Genomic DNA, 13494 nt, shown 5'->3' with positions numbered 1-13494 from the left:
GTTCGCACATCACAAATCGCCAGAGCGCGGCGTCCGATCCATGCATACTAGAACTGTTTCTAGGGACGAGCTACGCATGCATCCCCATGGCAAGGTTGTCGAGGTGCAGTTGTAGCCTACAGGTGTACGCGATCGACTAGCACGACTCGTGCGATTGCTTTTTACTACAAATAACACTAGAAGGTACCAGTACAAGATCACGAAGCAGCTCGGCGACGGGACGTACGGCTCGGTGCTCAAGGCCGTGAACCGGACGTCGGGTGAAGTCTCCATGCGCATGACGACAGCGAAGAAGACGATGGCCTTCTTGCGCCTACACAATGATGCGCCGTGAGATGTGACGCATGCGATAGTGAAACCTACACACTGTGGTCGTGCAACTGGGCGGTCGTCGCCGCCATGACCACCGTGTCGGAACTGGCCGCCGTCATCTTGGCCATTCGCCCACAACCTGCACACACGTGGCCCTTGTTGTAGCTGGCTTGAGCTGGCATGCTGCCGCCATGTGCTCCATCTCGCCGCATCGGTTGCACTTGATGGTGTCGACATGCGAGGGCGTCGCGCCGGTCGTGTCGGTTGAGGCGCTCCACGGTGATGGGCATCGACGCGCAGTGACGGAAATGGGACGTTCATATCTCAAGAGGTATCCCTCTACCAAGTGAACATCAAACTTGTGAAAGAGAATAGATCTGACCTCTGAAAATGTATGCTCGTCGTCAGTCGCCGTTCACTTTTCATTCTGCCATTTGCAAATGCCGGCCATTTCCAGCCCAAAGCCGGCGTCGGCTCGTCCCGTGCGACGCCCGCGGTGCCACGCGCAACATGAAGGCCGCGTGCGCCGCCTTCTCCAACAGGTCCGACACCGACTATATGGATGCAGAGGGCTCATGCCTGCGTAGGCTCGACAACATTCGAGCTCGTATCGCCGCGTCAACTAAGCGCAGCGCGCCGGGCCGCACGCCTTGGACGACGTGGCGACGGGCCCGGCACCGAAGAAGGCGCACACCGACACGGACAGCGTGCTTGAAGACCTGCTGACAAGCAACGCCCAGATTCTGAAGACGCTCGCAGTCTTGTAGGCGAGCCGCGACCAGCTCACCGCGCGCGTCGTCGCGAGCGACAACGCGACCTGCCAGATGCTCGCCCAGCTGTTGCTCCAGGTCGAAGGTATTCCATCTCGGTTTATAGTCGTTTGGACTTGAACAAGTCGTAAGGATGGAGCAACAGCTGGGCGAGCATTTGACTACTCGCGTTGTCACTCGCGACGACGCGCGCTGCGAGCTGGTCGTGGCTGGCCTTCAAGCCTGCGAGCGCCTTCAGGATGAGGGCGTTGCTCGTTAGCAAGTCCTCAAGCGCGCTGTCCGCGCCGGTGCGCGCCTTCTTCGGTGCCGGGCCCGTCGGCACGTCGTCGAAGGCGTGCGGTCCGGGCGCGCTGCGCTTCGCTGACGCGGCGATACTCTTTGTCTATTAGCTGCATGTTGTTGTTGTTAAAGCGAGTCAATTTAGTTATAAAATTTACACTAAACTGTTTTGGACTGTCGATTCATAGAATGTTGTGCTAGACGGCAGCAGCAGCGAGGCTTAGCCGTGTTGAAGGCGACGCTTAGCCGTGTTGAAGGCGAGGCGTATGGATGGCGCAAGCCGGGACGAAGTGGTCACGAAGCCAGGCATCGTGGCGTGCATCATTTGGAAGAGGCACATCGCTTGGGTATTCAGCAGCAAGTGGTGAAAATGTATCTTGGTCAAAAACACGGCGCGGGCGGCGGCCGCGTTGGGTGTCACGACGGGCGCCTCGGGACGGAAGACGCGGTCGTTGCGGGCGAGCCAGAGAGTGTGCAGCACACAGGCGCGTAGGATCGGCCACATCATGTCACCGCGCGTCGGCGGTAGCGTTGGGCCGTCCCCAGCGGCTCAAACAAGAGCGCGTACACCGTCTAGTTCCAGCGCCTCGACGAGAGGCCGAGAGACGGCCCAGACTGCATTGACAAATTCGCAGCGGAGCAGTAAGTGCTCGTACGTCTCAGTGCACCGCAGACCGGTCATCCTTGAGCGTCTTCTCCCAGGAAGTAGAGCCGGGTGCGGACTTCGATAGCGCCCAGCACGATGCGGTACATGAAGTCCGCGTAGCGCGGCAGGATGTCGTCGGGCTGGCGGTACTCGGTGGCGCAGCGGGCATCGTGTAGTGATCTTCGGGGAGCCGAAGATACCGCGTGGGAAGGAGGCAGGTGGCCGCGGCGTCGGTGTCCTGCGTCCCGCGACGTTACCGTTGCGAGCGGCGTAATTTGGCCAAAGAGGAGCATGCGCCATTCCGGCGACCCGGGCGCGGCGTCCATGTCGCGTTCCGGCACTTGGTCGAGGCAGGCCGTGGCTTGCGTTATCGCCTGGAGCCAAACCACCGTGGGTGGGCGTCCGGTAGACTCCCTGTCAGAGCAGCGGGCGCGAGCCAAGTTGCGGGCGTGCTGCGTCGCATGGCTCGATGTCAAGGGGCGCAGTGCGGCGGCACACGGGAGGAACGCGTTGTGCCACAATGGTTGGTCGTGGGGCGTCGCAGTCGTCTGGCTCCGCGCGCCCGTGCGGTAGACCGTGTGTCGCGTCTCCATCCACAGCTTGAGCAGAAAGCGCCAGCGGAGCGGAAGGCGAGCCGACCGGAGGACAGCGTGCACCACGGGGTGGTCCGGGTCGCCATGTAGCAGGTCTTGGAGGTCGCCCCACGGCGCGTACTGGAGCGAGACAAGAGTCCATCCCGGTGAGATCTAGGCCGGGCGTGATTCAGGTGGCAGTTGAATCGCTTGAGCGGTGCGCAACATACCTGTGCGGTGGCGCGCGGTCCACAAGGCCAATGCATGCGCCAGCCCCATGCCGTTGAGTCGACGAGGGGAGAAGGCGAGGTCTCCCGGAAGTGACGTACGCGATGTTCATTGCGCAGGAATTGGAGCATCATGCGGTCGATGATCGCCGCGGCCTTCGCTGTCGGCGTCACCCAAGCGAGTTGGTACCAGAGAAGCGGCAGACAGAGCGTGCGTAGAATGACGACTTTGCCGACGAGCGTGTTCGACTTGTACGACCAGAGCCGGAGCCGTTCAGCAAACTCGCGATGGCGTAGTCGAAGCGAGCGTTCGAGCCCCGGCGCAACCAGAATACCGAGTGCCCTCGTTGGAGTCTCGTACTTGACCACGAGCAGCGCGAGCGCGTTCGAGACCGGAGCGTGCGTCAGAAGCTCGGTCTTGTGGGAGTCAAGCAAAAGCCGGAGACGACACAAAACTGTTCCACCAAGGCGAGTTGGGCGTGAAGGGCAACTGCATCCCGCGCGATCGTTGCGTATCGTCAGCAAAGCAGCCGCCGACGTGGACGCCGAGGTCCGGCCTGCTGCGTAGCAGGTTGCAAAGAGGTTCCATGGCAAAAGCGAAAAGGAGCGGTGACAACGGATCGCCCTCGAGGATTCCGTGTCCAATGTCGAAGGCACGCGAGAGATGGCCGTTGACCAAGAGCCGCGACTGGCGTCTGGCGTGCAGGCAGCGGACGGTGTCGACAAAGGCCGGCGGAAAGCCGAGTCGAGGCAGCGGTTTGGTGAGGGACGTGTGGTAGACGCGATCGAACGCCTTTTCAAAGTCCAAGAGGGCGATGATCGGCGTTGGCGCGTGGTCCTTGCAGTACGCGAGCATGTCGCTCTAGGTTGGAGACGATCGAGCGCCCGTGGATGAAGCCGTTTTGGTCCGAGTGAGCGAGCCAGTCGTTTACTAGCTGCATGTTGAATCCCATGACGCTGACGACTCGGACGTTGACGCTACCGTGCTCTGTCGGCGTGACGTCTTGCCGACAGTAAACTTCTTCGTTGAGAGTCACCGGCAGAGTCACCGGGCGATCGAGCGGGCACCTGGAGCTTCGATGGCGCACGTCGAAGGCGACATCAGACGCCGCGGTCATCCTCAAAACGTGCGTTGCGTCTTGGTACGTGCGTGCACCAACTCACGACGTTCTTGGTCGTATGGACGCTAGTGTGAAGATGGCGCTGGAATGTCTGCGAATTTGTGCGTCTTGGAGTCCTCTCGCTCGTGAGCGTTGGCGCACGGGTGCTGGTTGCGTATCGACGCGCTAGTGCTTGCGCTGGATGGGCAAGTAACATGTTGAGCGGCGTCTTGCTGCGTCACAGGTCGTTGTTACTGTACGGATACAAGTTGATGCTGCAGCTGGCCCTCGCGCTCCATGGTCTGCGCGGTTTTGGGAACCAGCGCTCGACAGTTGAGACGCGTGTGTTTAGTTGTGCTCGGTTTACTGGGTACCGCATTGACAATAACACGCAACTTGCGTCGTCGTGACGCTCGACTTCCATGGAGCTGGCTATATGCGTCGGTTGGGTACTGGAAGCGTACAGATGCACCATAACAGTTGCACCAGTGCGAAGACGCTTGCAGCTGCTGAATGCTGCGTCCTCCAAGGCGACGCGCGCGCGTCGAAGCAGCAGCATCTCATGAGCACCAGCAGCGTGGATCGATCGAGTTGAAGATCACCTCAAGTTTGGTTCTCCGTTGGGTTTGATTGGCTGCTGTTCAAGAAGGAAGCGACATTGGCCAATCCGCGTGCACAGGTCTATCCATGGTCTGTCATTGGCTAAAAAACGAAAAAGCAGCCAATTGCAACCGAAATTCGGGCATATCGAAATATCTTGTCATAGAGCATGTTGGCGCCCAGCTTGGCCCCGCCATGAACCAAGTCGCACACGGTTCTCTCGCAAGAAGGCTTGCGCCATGAACCGCCGCTTGCTTGCAAAGGGCCAAGAGGGCTTTTGACTACCTGCTAGCTGTATTCCTCGCACCAACGGCGCTGCGTAACTAGCACAGAGTTGCCTTCTGAGGTTAGGGTACCCTCGCACGATTGCCTCCGATTGCAGAGTCGAGGGTATACACCGCTCAACCTGCAGTGTGTAGCTGAGTAACGATACTGTCTGTAGTAGAAGAGACAAGGTAGCCTTAAGAGTGATGCTTAATTGAAGACCAGATTACGAACTGTAAAGAGGACTGCCAGTGCTACATCCGATGCCACAATGCGTAGCGTTCCCAGCACGAAACCAAGAAGCCACTTAGTTGCGGAAGGTCGTGGGGCGCGAGGCCTTGAAGACCGTGCGCTGGTTCTTGTTGGCCGGGCGGGGCACGCGGTGCGACAAGGGGAACTTGATCGCGCTGTCGTGGTACTGAAGCGTGTTGGGCTTCTTGCAGTCCTTGGCGGCAAGGATGGCCGTGCGCATGATCTGGATCGAGCGCGGGCGAGCACGGTGGCGACCGGCAAGCTCGGCGTACATCTGCTCAACGGCGCCGCAGAGCGTCACATCACGGTACTCCTTGTACATGTTGTGCGTGCCCGAGCGCGAGTTGTAGCGGATCCACACACCGTAGTTCTTGACGATGCGCTTGTTCTTCTCGCGAAGCTAAGAGAAGATTTGCATGAGCCATCATGTTCGATCGCGTGATGGATCGAGCGAGCGAGGTAGGATGATGCGAACGCAGTCCATCGCCTATCGCTGCCGTCGTCACCAGCGAGAACCCGGCTACTGCAAGTCGTCGCCGTCGACGCGTGGCGGTGACCACATGCTATGGTGACACCGCCATCGCGCGACATATACAGGCGGAAGAAGTGCACACAACGGTCTCGCCGCGAGAATTCGACGGTTTGCAAGCTGGACCGTGAGGTCTCGTGGCAGGCAAGCGTCTAGGCCCATTTCGGGGCCGCTGAAGCGAGCGGGCACCTTGCGGCGCCATCGCTCCAGCACGCAGGATAGTATGATGATGCCAATGTCATAACGACATGGATCGCACATCGTCTCAGTCGAGACCACATCGGGAAGCGAAGGCACGTACCTCGTTGAGGCAGAGGATCTCGCCCGTCGTCTTCTTCATCTTCTTCATCTGGTGGAGGAAGTACCAGAAGCGCGACTTGGCGAGCACCTCGTTGGGGGCGAAGAGCTTCATGCGGAAGGCCGGCGGGTTCGGGTCCGACTCAGTGGGGGCCTTGCGGCCAACGACTTGGTATTGGTGGATCTACATCACAGCGCGTCAGCACCTGGTAGCTCGAGAGCAGTCGGCACGTACAGCAGGCATCTTCAATTAAAGGCAAATTGCAAACTATTTCGCCATCCTAGTAACCCGAGCCGCTGGGACCAGCGATTTGTTGTCGCCAGTCAATCGACGCGACGCTTTTTAGCCAATGGCCTTGCGATCTGCCACTTTCGGTGTTTTGATTGGACAATATTACAAACCTCCCACAATACGTTTCCAGCAACCTCTGAGAATACATACGCTGCAAGATCGCGAGATGGCCAAGGACAAGGACGAGCTGGTCGCCAAGAAGGCGCGCCGCGAAGAGCATCTGCGGACGATCTATGCGACCCTTGAAGCCATTGTGCCCACGTACGAGGCTGCGATTGCGACGCTCGAAGCTGCCGTCGCGAGCAACCGGACGCCCCGCGGCGTCGAGCAATGGTTCTTCCTGGTACACCATGTCATTTGCGTGCCCAGCCGCTCAGAACGCGATACTAGTACCTGCGCATTGTCGACGTGGGCGTGCAGATTCGGCGAGGCGAGCTTCGCCATCGCAGCACCACCCACGCCAAGTACAAGTCGCTGACCAAGACCGTGCACGCCAACGCGACAACCAACGGTTTTATCCCACCCACTCGGGGCGGCGCGAACCACCAAGTGTGTATTAGGTCTTGGCATTGACGACGCCAATGTGCTCATCAACGACCTCGAGAAGATCCATCGCCAGCTCAAGAAGCGCAAGCCAATGCAGCTTGATATGCTCGAATCGCAGTTTGACATCCTCGACCGCGATACCATCGGGCCGCTCGACAAGCGTGTTTTTGAGTGCAAGCGGTCCATGGAAAGTAGGCGCAGCGTGCATTACTCGAGCTGTGCAATCGTCGTCCACGGCGACCTCCACGTCGAGCTCGTCATCAAGGACGGGACTGACATCATCCTCACAAGCCGTCGCATCTGCACGTCGATGGCGGTCTGCGTCTGCACCGAAGACGCCGAACCGTGGCGAGGCTTTACCATCACCGAGAGTGCGCCACCGGCCAAGAAGCCGATGCTGCGGTGCGTAGCATCTTGTACCATCTTGATGCCACGTCATGGATCAGGCCCGTCACAGAAGAGCCGAATGACGCGCCGAGTCTCAACGACCTCAAAAAGAGCTTTGGTGTCGACGTCGACGAGCGTGAGCGCACGACAGAAGCCTTCCACAACGAAGCGCTGGGGCTTCCGCCCGTGGAGAGCGCACCGAGTCTTCCCGATAGCCGAACCAAGCGCCGGTGCTTGCCGCTCCAGCAAGCCGTCCAGAAAGAGGTACGATAATGACGGCGCCAGTTAGCAAACATGGCGTGCGTCTAGGTCGCGTCGGCGCTGGATGCGTATTCGCAGTCGACGGTGCATGCGATTCTAGCGGCACTCAAACCAGTGGGCCCCCCCATATCAAATGGGAGTGTGCCCTGCGCCGTGTACTTCAACCTCATTGAGTGGAGTCATGCGTCGAGTACTAGCGTCGACAAGGTCACGATGGTCGCCAACATTGCTTCGTCAGCAAACCTCCATGTGGCCAAGTGGGTCATGCAGGACATGGCGCTACCCGTGGCCGAGGCTTCCTCGCTCATCACGCATCTCGCCCAAAACGCAGGCTTCCGGCACGTCATCGAGCTCGCCCTGCGTGGGCTCATGACGCCATACACTGTCTTCTCCGGCCTCTTGGTGAGGCGAGGCGATGACTTCAGTATGTGATGACGGCGTGTAGGCGTCGACCGCAACACTCCCTTTGCTCGAGAGCCTCGATCTCTCGTACAACAGCTTGCAGTCGCAAGGGCCGGCGCTCGCGGCGGTGCTCAAGCTCTGCCCACGCCTCCGCAGCCTCCATCTCGAACAATGGTACGTGTCCTCTGGAGCATACAGGCAACGACAACACGCCATATTGGACTAGTCGACTGGACGGTCTCGAATCAGATCTGCTGCAGGGACTGGAAGACAGTGGCGGACTCCTCGAGACACTGGTCCTCGCCGATAATGCGCTCACCGCGCGCTTTGTCGGTGGTCTATTTGGCTCGCTCTCGGTAGCTCTCGCGCTATCCCAGAGGACGTCATTTCTTGTGCGCTAGACGCCCTTACTGCACACGTTGGACCTGCGCCACGTCCAGTGCCTTGGTGCCAGCCAACCAGCTGCCTTTGCGTATCAGTCGTTGCCAGCGCTCCAGCACCTCATGCTCGATGCATCGACGCTCCTGCAGGACGCGTCGTTCGTAAGCAGCCTCAACTCGGCCTTGCTTGACGAGTCGTGCGTGCTACGGACGCTGTCGCTGCAGTGCACGTCGCCGCCTCTGGACGCCATGGTCGAGGTGACATGGAGCGGATGAGGCGATCGCACTCATCATGCCAAGTAGCTCCTCGGCCACGTGACGCACTACGGACAGCTCGAGCGCTTGTCACTCGTGGGCATCCCGTCCCTGCCGCCGCTCCACTCGCTCGTGTGCGCAGGCCTCGCCAAGTGCGCGGAGCTCGATCTCACCCTCGACCTGGCGGCGCTGCAGGTAGTATCGTCGCATCCACCTGCAGTGTCACTGACGGTCGCTTGTGTAGCCGTTTGTGGCATCGCTATCGGCGGCACGGCTGCCAGCGCTCAAGTACCTCCGCGTACGCATCTCGTCGCCGACGTCGCCCGAGGCCATCGAGCGCCTCCGCGGCGACGTGCTGCTGCACGTGCCGGCCATCAAGACCATCGAGATGACGTCGCGGGCCGTATAAAAATGACCGGATACAGTATCCGGATGCGATTTGATTGGAGAGGATGCATACGCGCAGTGGGGCATGATGAAACGAAGTCGAGACCGGGAGATGAGAAGCTGGAGTCCGCCCGAGCACTGGGAAGACGTGGCCAAGGTGGGCGGGCGCATCGCCACCGGCCGCTTCGGCCACCTTGTCTGCGCCCGCGTACCGCTTGATGCCAAGTACGCCGTTGACGGCGACGAGAGCTGGACGCCGCTCGAGCTCCTCGATACGTGCTTTGGCCAAGGCCTCTCGGTGCACATGGTCATCGACCTCACGAATACGTACAAGTACTACAGCGGCGCGAACGAGCTCGAGACGCGCAACGTCGAGTACGTCAAGATGCGCGTCGAGGGCTTTGCCGACGTTCCGTCCGAAGACATCGTCGACCGCTTCATTGACGTTGTGTCGCGATGGGAAGCGTCGTTGGCGCGATATGCCCCGGACGACTTGGCACCCGTCGCTGTCGTGCACTGCACGCATGGCCTCAACCGTACGGGCTACCTCGTCGTGCGCTACCTCATGGCGACACAAGGCCTCTCGGTCAAGGACGCGCTCCGCACGTTCGCGGCCGCGCGCCCACCCGGGCTCATCAAGCACATGTACGTCCAGAAGCTCTTTGAGATGTTCGACCAAGTCGACGAGCTCGAGCTGCCCGTGCTGCCGTTGTGGGCGCAGACCAAGTACGACCGGTCCCAAGATCAACTCGCGAGCGCAGACATCTTCAAAGCCACCGAAGACGACCGCGATGTACACGAAAAGGTCCGGGACCGCGAGAAGCGCCGCCACGACCGCCGCAGTCCGCCAAAGCTGCGGCGAATGCCGGAAAACTGGCGCCACGCGCCCAAGATCGGGACGCTCATCGCGCACACAAATGTGGTCGCCATGCGCACGCTGCTCAGCGCCGACTACAGCGTGCCGCCCAGCGAGACGTGGACGCCCGAAGCGTTTGTCGCGGCCCAAGCGGCCGCCGGCCTCAACGTGCAGCTCGTGATCGACCTCACGAATACGACTAAGTACTACGACGACATTCCGGGTGTCCGGCACGAGAAGCTCGTCTGCGAAGGCTTCCACGCCGCGCCGACGACTGCGATCGTCGATGCGTTCATTGCGCTCGTCACACAGTTCGACGCGTCGCCGTCATCATCTGGCGGTCACATTGCTGTGCACTGCACGCATGGCTTAAACCGCACCGGGTACCTCATCATCCACTACCTTGTCCGCGTCAAGGGTCTGTCGCTCGTCGATGCGCTCGCCGCCTTTGCCGATGCACGGCCGCCCGGGCTCCTCAAGCCGTCGTACATTGAAGCGCTCTTTGAGATGTATGCACCCAACGACGTCGTGACGTACCCGACGTCCCTGCCAGCGTGGGCACTCGCCAAGTACAGCAAGGAGCATAACTCAACCAAGAAGGGCCAGAAGAAGAAGACCAAGAACATGCATGTGACCGAGGCCAAGGCAGCGACTCATGCACGCAAGCCGCCGCCGATGCAGTGGTACAACGTCCCGAACGCCGGCGCGCCGATCCTGTCGCGGGGCGCTGTCACGTTTGTCCCGCTCAAGACGATGCTGGACGATCGCTATGACATTGGGGCACAGGACTGGACGCCGAGTGCGTTTGAAGCCTGGAACGCAAATGAGAACCTCGATGCCATCATCTCGATGGACGGCCTCGGCTTCTTCTATGACCCGGCGCAGCTCTCGGTGCCAGTGTTCGAAGTCCGGCTCTTGAACAAGTCATTCCCAAACCCGCCTCTGATTGCGAGCTTCTACAATGCAATCGCGATGCTCCAAGAGCAACACACGGAGACGACGCGAGTGCGCATCGGGCTCCAGTGCGCGACCATGTCCCGCGCGGCGTTCTTCCTCTTGCACTACCTCATGACACAAGACAAGTTGTCGCTGGATGACGCGATGGCCCTCTACTCGGATGCGTACCCGCCAGCGCCGCTCCTCAACAGTCTGCACCGGCACTTGCGCAAGCTTGATACCGGCGCACGTCCCATGGCCAAGAAGATTGTGTTTGAGAGTGACGAGTCGGACGTCGACGAGCCGTTTGGCAGCCATGTCGAGACGACCCAGCCCTCGAGCTAAGAAGTAGTAGTTGTTGTCGTGGTTATGTCGGCGTTTCGAGTTGGGCGAGTTGCTGCTCAAGATGCGCTTTGACGCTCGCGCGGTGCGCCTCCAGAAGGACTTGGCGCGTCCGCATCGCTGCGTGCAAGGCGCGGTAGAGCACGAGCCCCTGAATGATAATGAGTGTGTGATTTGAAGTGGGCAATCTGGTCGACCTTCGTACCTTGGCGTGGGTAAAGGCCACAAGCACATGCAACGTCGCTGGCGGCGTCCGGGCGCCAGGGCCTTCGAGAAGCTGCTGCTTGAGCGTCGGCGGTAGTGTGAGCCACTCGTCGTGCTCCTTCTGGTCGAGGTACGACCGCAGCGGAAGGCGCACTTCGCCCGCAAGCTCGGGGCGACCGCTGGCGTGATCGACGACTTGCACGTGCATTTCGCAGTAGATCGATGGCACGGGCATCGTGAGCGCATGGTCCCACGACGGCCACTCGTCGTCGAAGCGCGGGTCCGTCGCTTCGAACGGCACGACGACCTTGCCGCTCGTCTCGAGAATGCGTACCCGCACAAAGGGATTAATCTAACACCATTTCGTGTTTGTAGCTGGTGCGGGTCGTACCAGTTGCCGGTTGACACGACGCGGGAGGTGACGCGCCTCGAGGATTGTGACGCGCACGGCGGCTTGGCTCTCGCCCGACGCTTTGAGGCACGAGACACCACGCACCGGATCGATCGCTTGAGTGGCTTCGATCACAAGCATCTCGGCACAAATCGCCTGCGTTTGACCTGATGAGCCAGCACCGATGAAGGAGGCGTCGCCGTACGTCCATCGTGGCGGCGTTGGCGGCGAGCTGGTCAGCGACAGCGCGCGACGGGACGCTGGTCGAGATGCGAACGCGCGACGGTGCCATGGGCACGTACGCTGGTAGTATTTGTTGGGATCGCACTGCTTTCGTGTCGAACCAATGTCGGCTGCAATAAGAAAGAATTCGAAATAGGTCCGACGGAAGCAACGCCCGCGGCTGGGTCGCCCGGCGGCGTGCGAGCACAGCGTCTTCGGCGTCGATCAGGATCGCAGCCCGCGCGCCGTCAAACCTACGTATAGGAGACATCGCCCCGTTTATATATGCATAGATACAATGACGCGATATCGTAGACCGATGACGCACCGTTCGTCGACCGTGTCCATGGTGGCGCGACGTCGGATCAAGACGACTTGCCCATCACTGTGCCGTTTTTCCGTGTCATATCTACCATCACTCTTCACTGTAAAATGACGGTCTTACGTGGCAGGCGTACCGGACTTTGCACTCGACCAACCGTTTTTGGAGTGCAATGCGCGTGGCCGACGCCGCCCGCACCGCCCGCTTCTGCGCACGAGTGGACGCGGTTGCTTGGCACTTGGCGACAAACGCAAGTGCGAGTCCAGCCTTGCGAAAGGGCGTCGGAAAGAGACCATTCGTCGTCGGTGTCCACGTAGTCGCCGCCGCCTCGTGCATGGCACGAATCGTGGCGTCGATGATGCCATCGGCGGCGCACCGGTTCTGTTTGTCACGCCAGTGCAAGCGGGCCCCTAGTCACAGTATTTGAGTACACACCGCTACGAAAGCGTACCGGCGCGCAAGAGCTCGCGCAAGATCGGCGCATTCGCACGCTCGCACGCTTCCATGTATGGCGTCCGCTGTGTAATCTGTGGCTTCTATTGAGACGGAGAGGGCGTGTAGTGTTATACCACGTGGCGGTGGTTGACGTCCGCGTTGGCGCCGAGAAGAAGCTGGACGACGGCCAATTGGCCGTTGCTGCAGGCAGCGAGCAGCGGCGTGAGTCCCATGGCCTGCGTGACATCTATCAACTTGATACGCTGCTGCAGTATAGCACGTACGCTCTCTGCATTGGCACTAAATCCTTGCTGCAAGAGGTCGTTGACGCGGGCAACGTCCCCACGCATACAGGCATCGCGAATCGAGCCCAGCTGCGGTTTCTAGCGCATTCTATATTGTCAGTGGCTTGGAGACAAAGAGACGACAGGTTGTACATAGGTGCCATCGAGGAGGGTCTGGAGCAGCTGCTTGTTCTCGTTGGCCACTTGGCGCCGGCGCTCCATGCGCGCTTCTTCATTCTGCTGCAAACACCGCTTCTCCCATGCCTTGCGTCCTTGATGCACCTTCTTGCGCTGCGACGCTTCCAGCGACGCTTTGGCATCGGCGCGGCGTGCGACGAGCGCGAGGCCTTCTTGGCGCAGTCGTGCGAGCTCGTCTCGTTGCATCTTGCGCGTCTGGATCGGCAGTGCTGCATCGTCGTTTCCTTCAACCGCTGGCGTCGCCTTGTCGTCTGCTGCTAAAGCCGGGTCGACAAAGAAGGGCGCGTCGACCGCAGCAGAAAAGACGCGGGGGCGGTCCCACGCCGTGTCGCCAGTTCGGAGATTGCAAAAGTAGTAGAGCCCCGATGACTCGTCGTAGCACTTGCGGTACACCGACGTCGCAATGTGCTGCATGAACCGCCGCGCCGCGTGGCAACGCGCCATGCGCTGGATGACCCGCGCCGCCGCGTCCGCCTTTTCGCCGCCCTGCATCTTTGGCTGACCTTTCGGTTACACCCGAATGACGCGCCGGTGTCATGTAAGGAC

The 13494-nt window shown here is 60.3% G+C and overlaps 4 protein-coding genes across 4 annotated transcripts; 1 reads left to right on the top strand and 3 right to left on the bottom strand.

The window, feature by feature from the left end:
* Positions 1–70: 70 nt before the first annotated feature.
* Positions 71–440, bottom strand: SDRG_00438 (hypothetical protein; the record flags this gene model as incomplete). The annotated part of the gene is made up of 3 exons (XM_008605912.1): positions 71–116; positions 188–313; positions 364–440. The coding sequence occupies 3 exons, from the start codon at positions 438–440 to the stop codon at positions 71–73; spliced, it is 249 nt and encodes an 82-aa protein (XP_008604134.1).
* A 4522-nt stretch (positions 441–4962) lies between these two features.
* Positions 4963–6156, bottom strand: SDRG_00437 (50S ribosomal protein L18Ae). The gene is made up of 3 exons (XM_008605911.1): positions 6084–6156; positions 5853–6032; positions 4963–5422 (listed from the first exon to the last, which is right to left on the bottom strand). The coding sequence occupies exons 1-3, from the start codon at positions 6090–6092 to the stop codon at positions 5078–5080; spliced, it is 534 nt and encodes a 177-aa protein (XP_008604133.1). The 5' UTR covers positions 6093–6156; the 3' UTR covers positions 4963–5077.
* A 150-nt stretch (positions 6157–6306) lies between these two features.
* Positions 6307–10895, top strand: SDRG_00436 (hypothetical protein; the record flags this gene model as incomplete). The annotated part of the gene is made up of 11 exons (XM_008605910.1): positions 6307–6483; positions 6531–6651; positions 6701–7088; positions 7133–7337; positions 7383–7736; positions 7780–7910; positions 7963–8092; positions 8138–8374; positions 8420–8566; positions 8616–8774; positions 8823–10895. The coding sequence occupies 11 exons, from the start codon at positions 6307–6309 to the stop codon at positions 10893–10895; spliced, it is 4122 nt and encodes a 1373-aa protein (XP_008604132.1).
* SDRG_00435 (hypothetical protein) lies at positions 10857–13457 on the bottom strand. The gene is made up of 10 exons (XM_008605909.1): positions 12904–13457; positions 12751–12849; positions 12601–12702; positions 12483–12558; positions 12168–12441; positions 12038–12118; positions 11693–11963; positions 11488–11643; positions 11098–11448; positions 10857–11043 (listed from the first exon to the last, which is right to left on the bottom strand). Exons 1-10 carry the CDS (start codon positions 13438–13440, stop codon positions 10918–10920), a joined length of 2073 nt encoding a protein of 690 aa, XP_008604131.1. The 5' UTR covers positions 13441–13457; the 3' UTR covers positions 10857–10917.
* Between the last annotated feature and the right edge of the window lie 37 nt (positions 13458–13494).

The sequence above is a fragment of the Saprolegnia diclina genome (genome assembly GCF_000281045.1).
Source record: "Saprolegnia diclina VS20 unplaced genomic scaffold supercont1.1, whole genome shotgun sequence".
Classification (NCBI taxonomy): domain Eukaryota; phylum Oomycota; class Saprolegniomycetes; order Saprolegniales; family Saprolegniaceae; genus Saprolegnia; species Saprolegnia diclina.
Note: the sequence above shows the minus strand (reverse complement) of the source record. Positions and strands in the feature narration are given on the sequence as shown.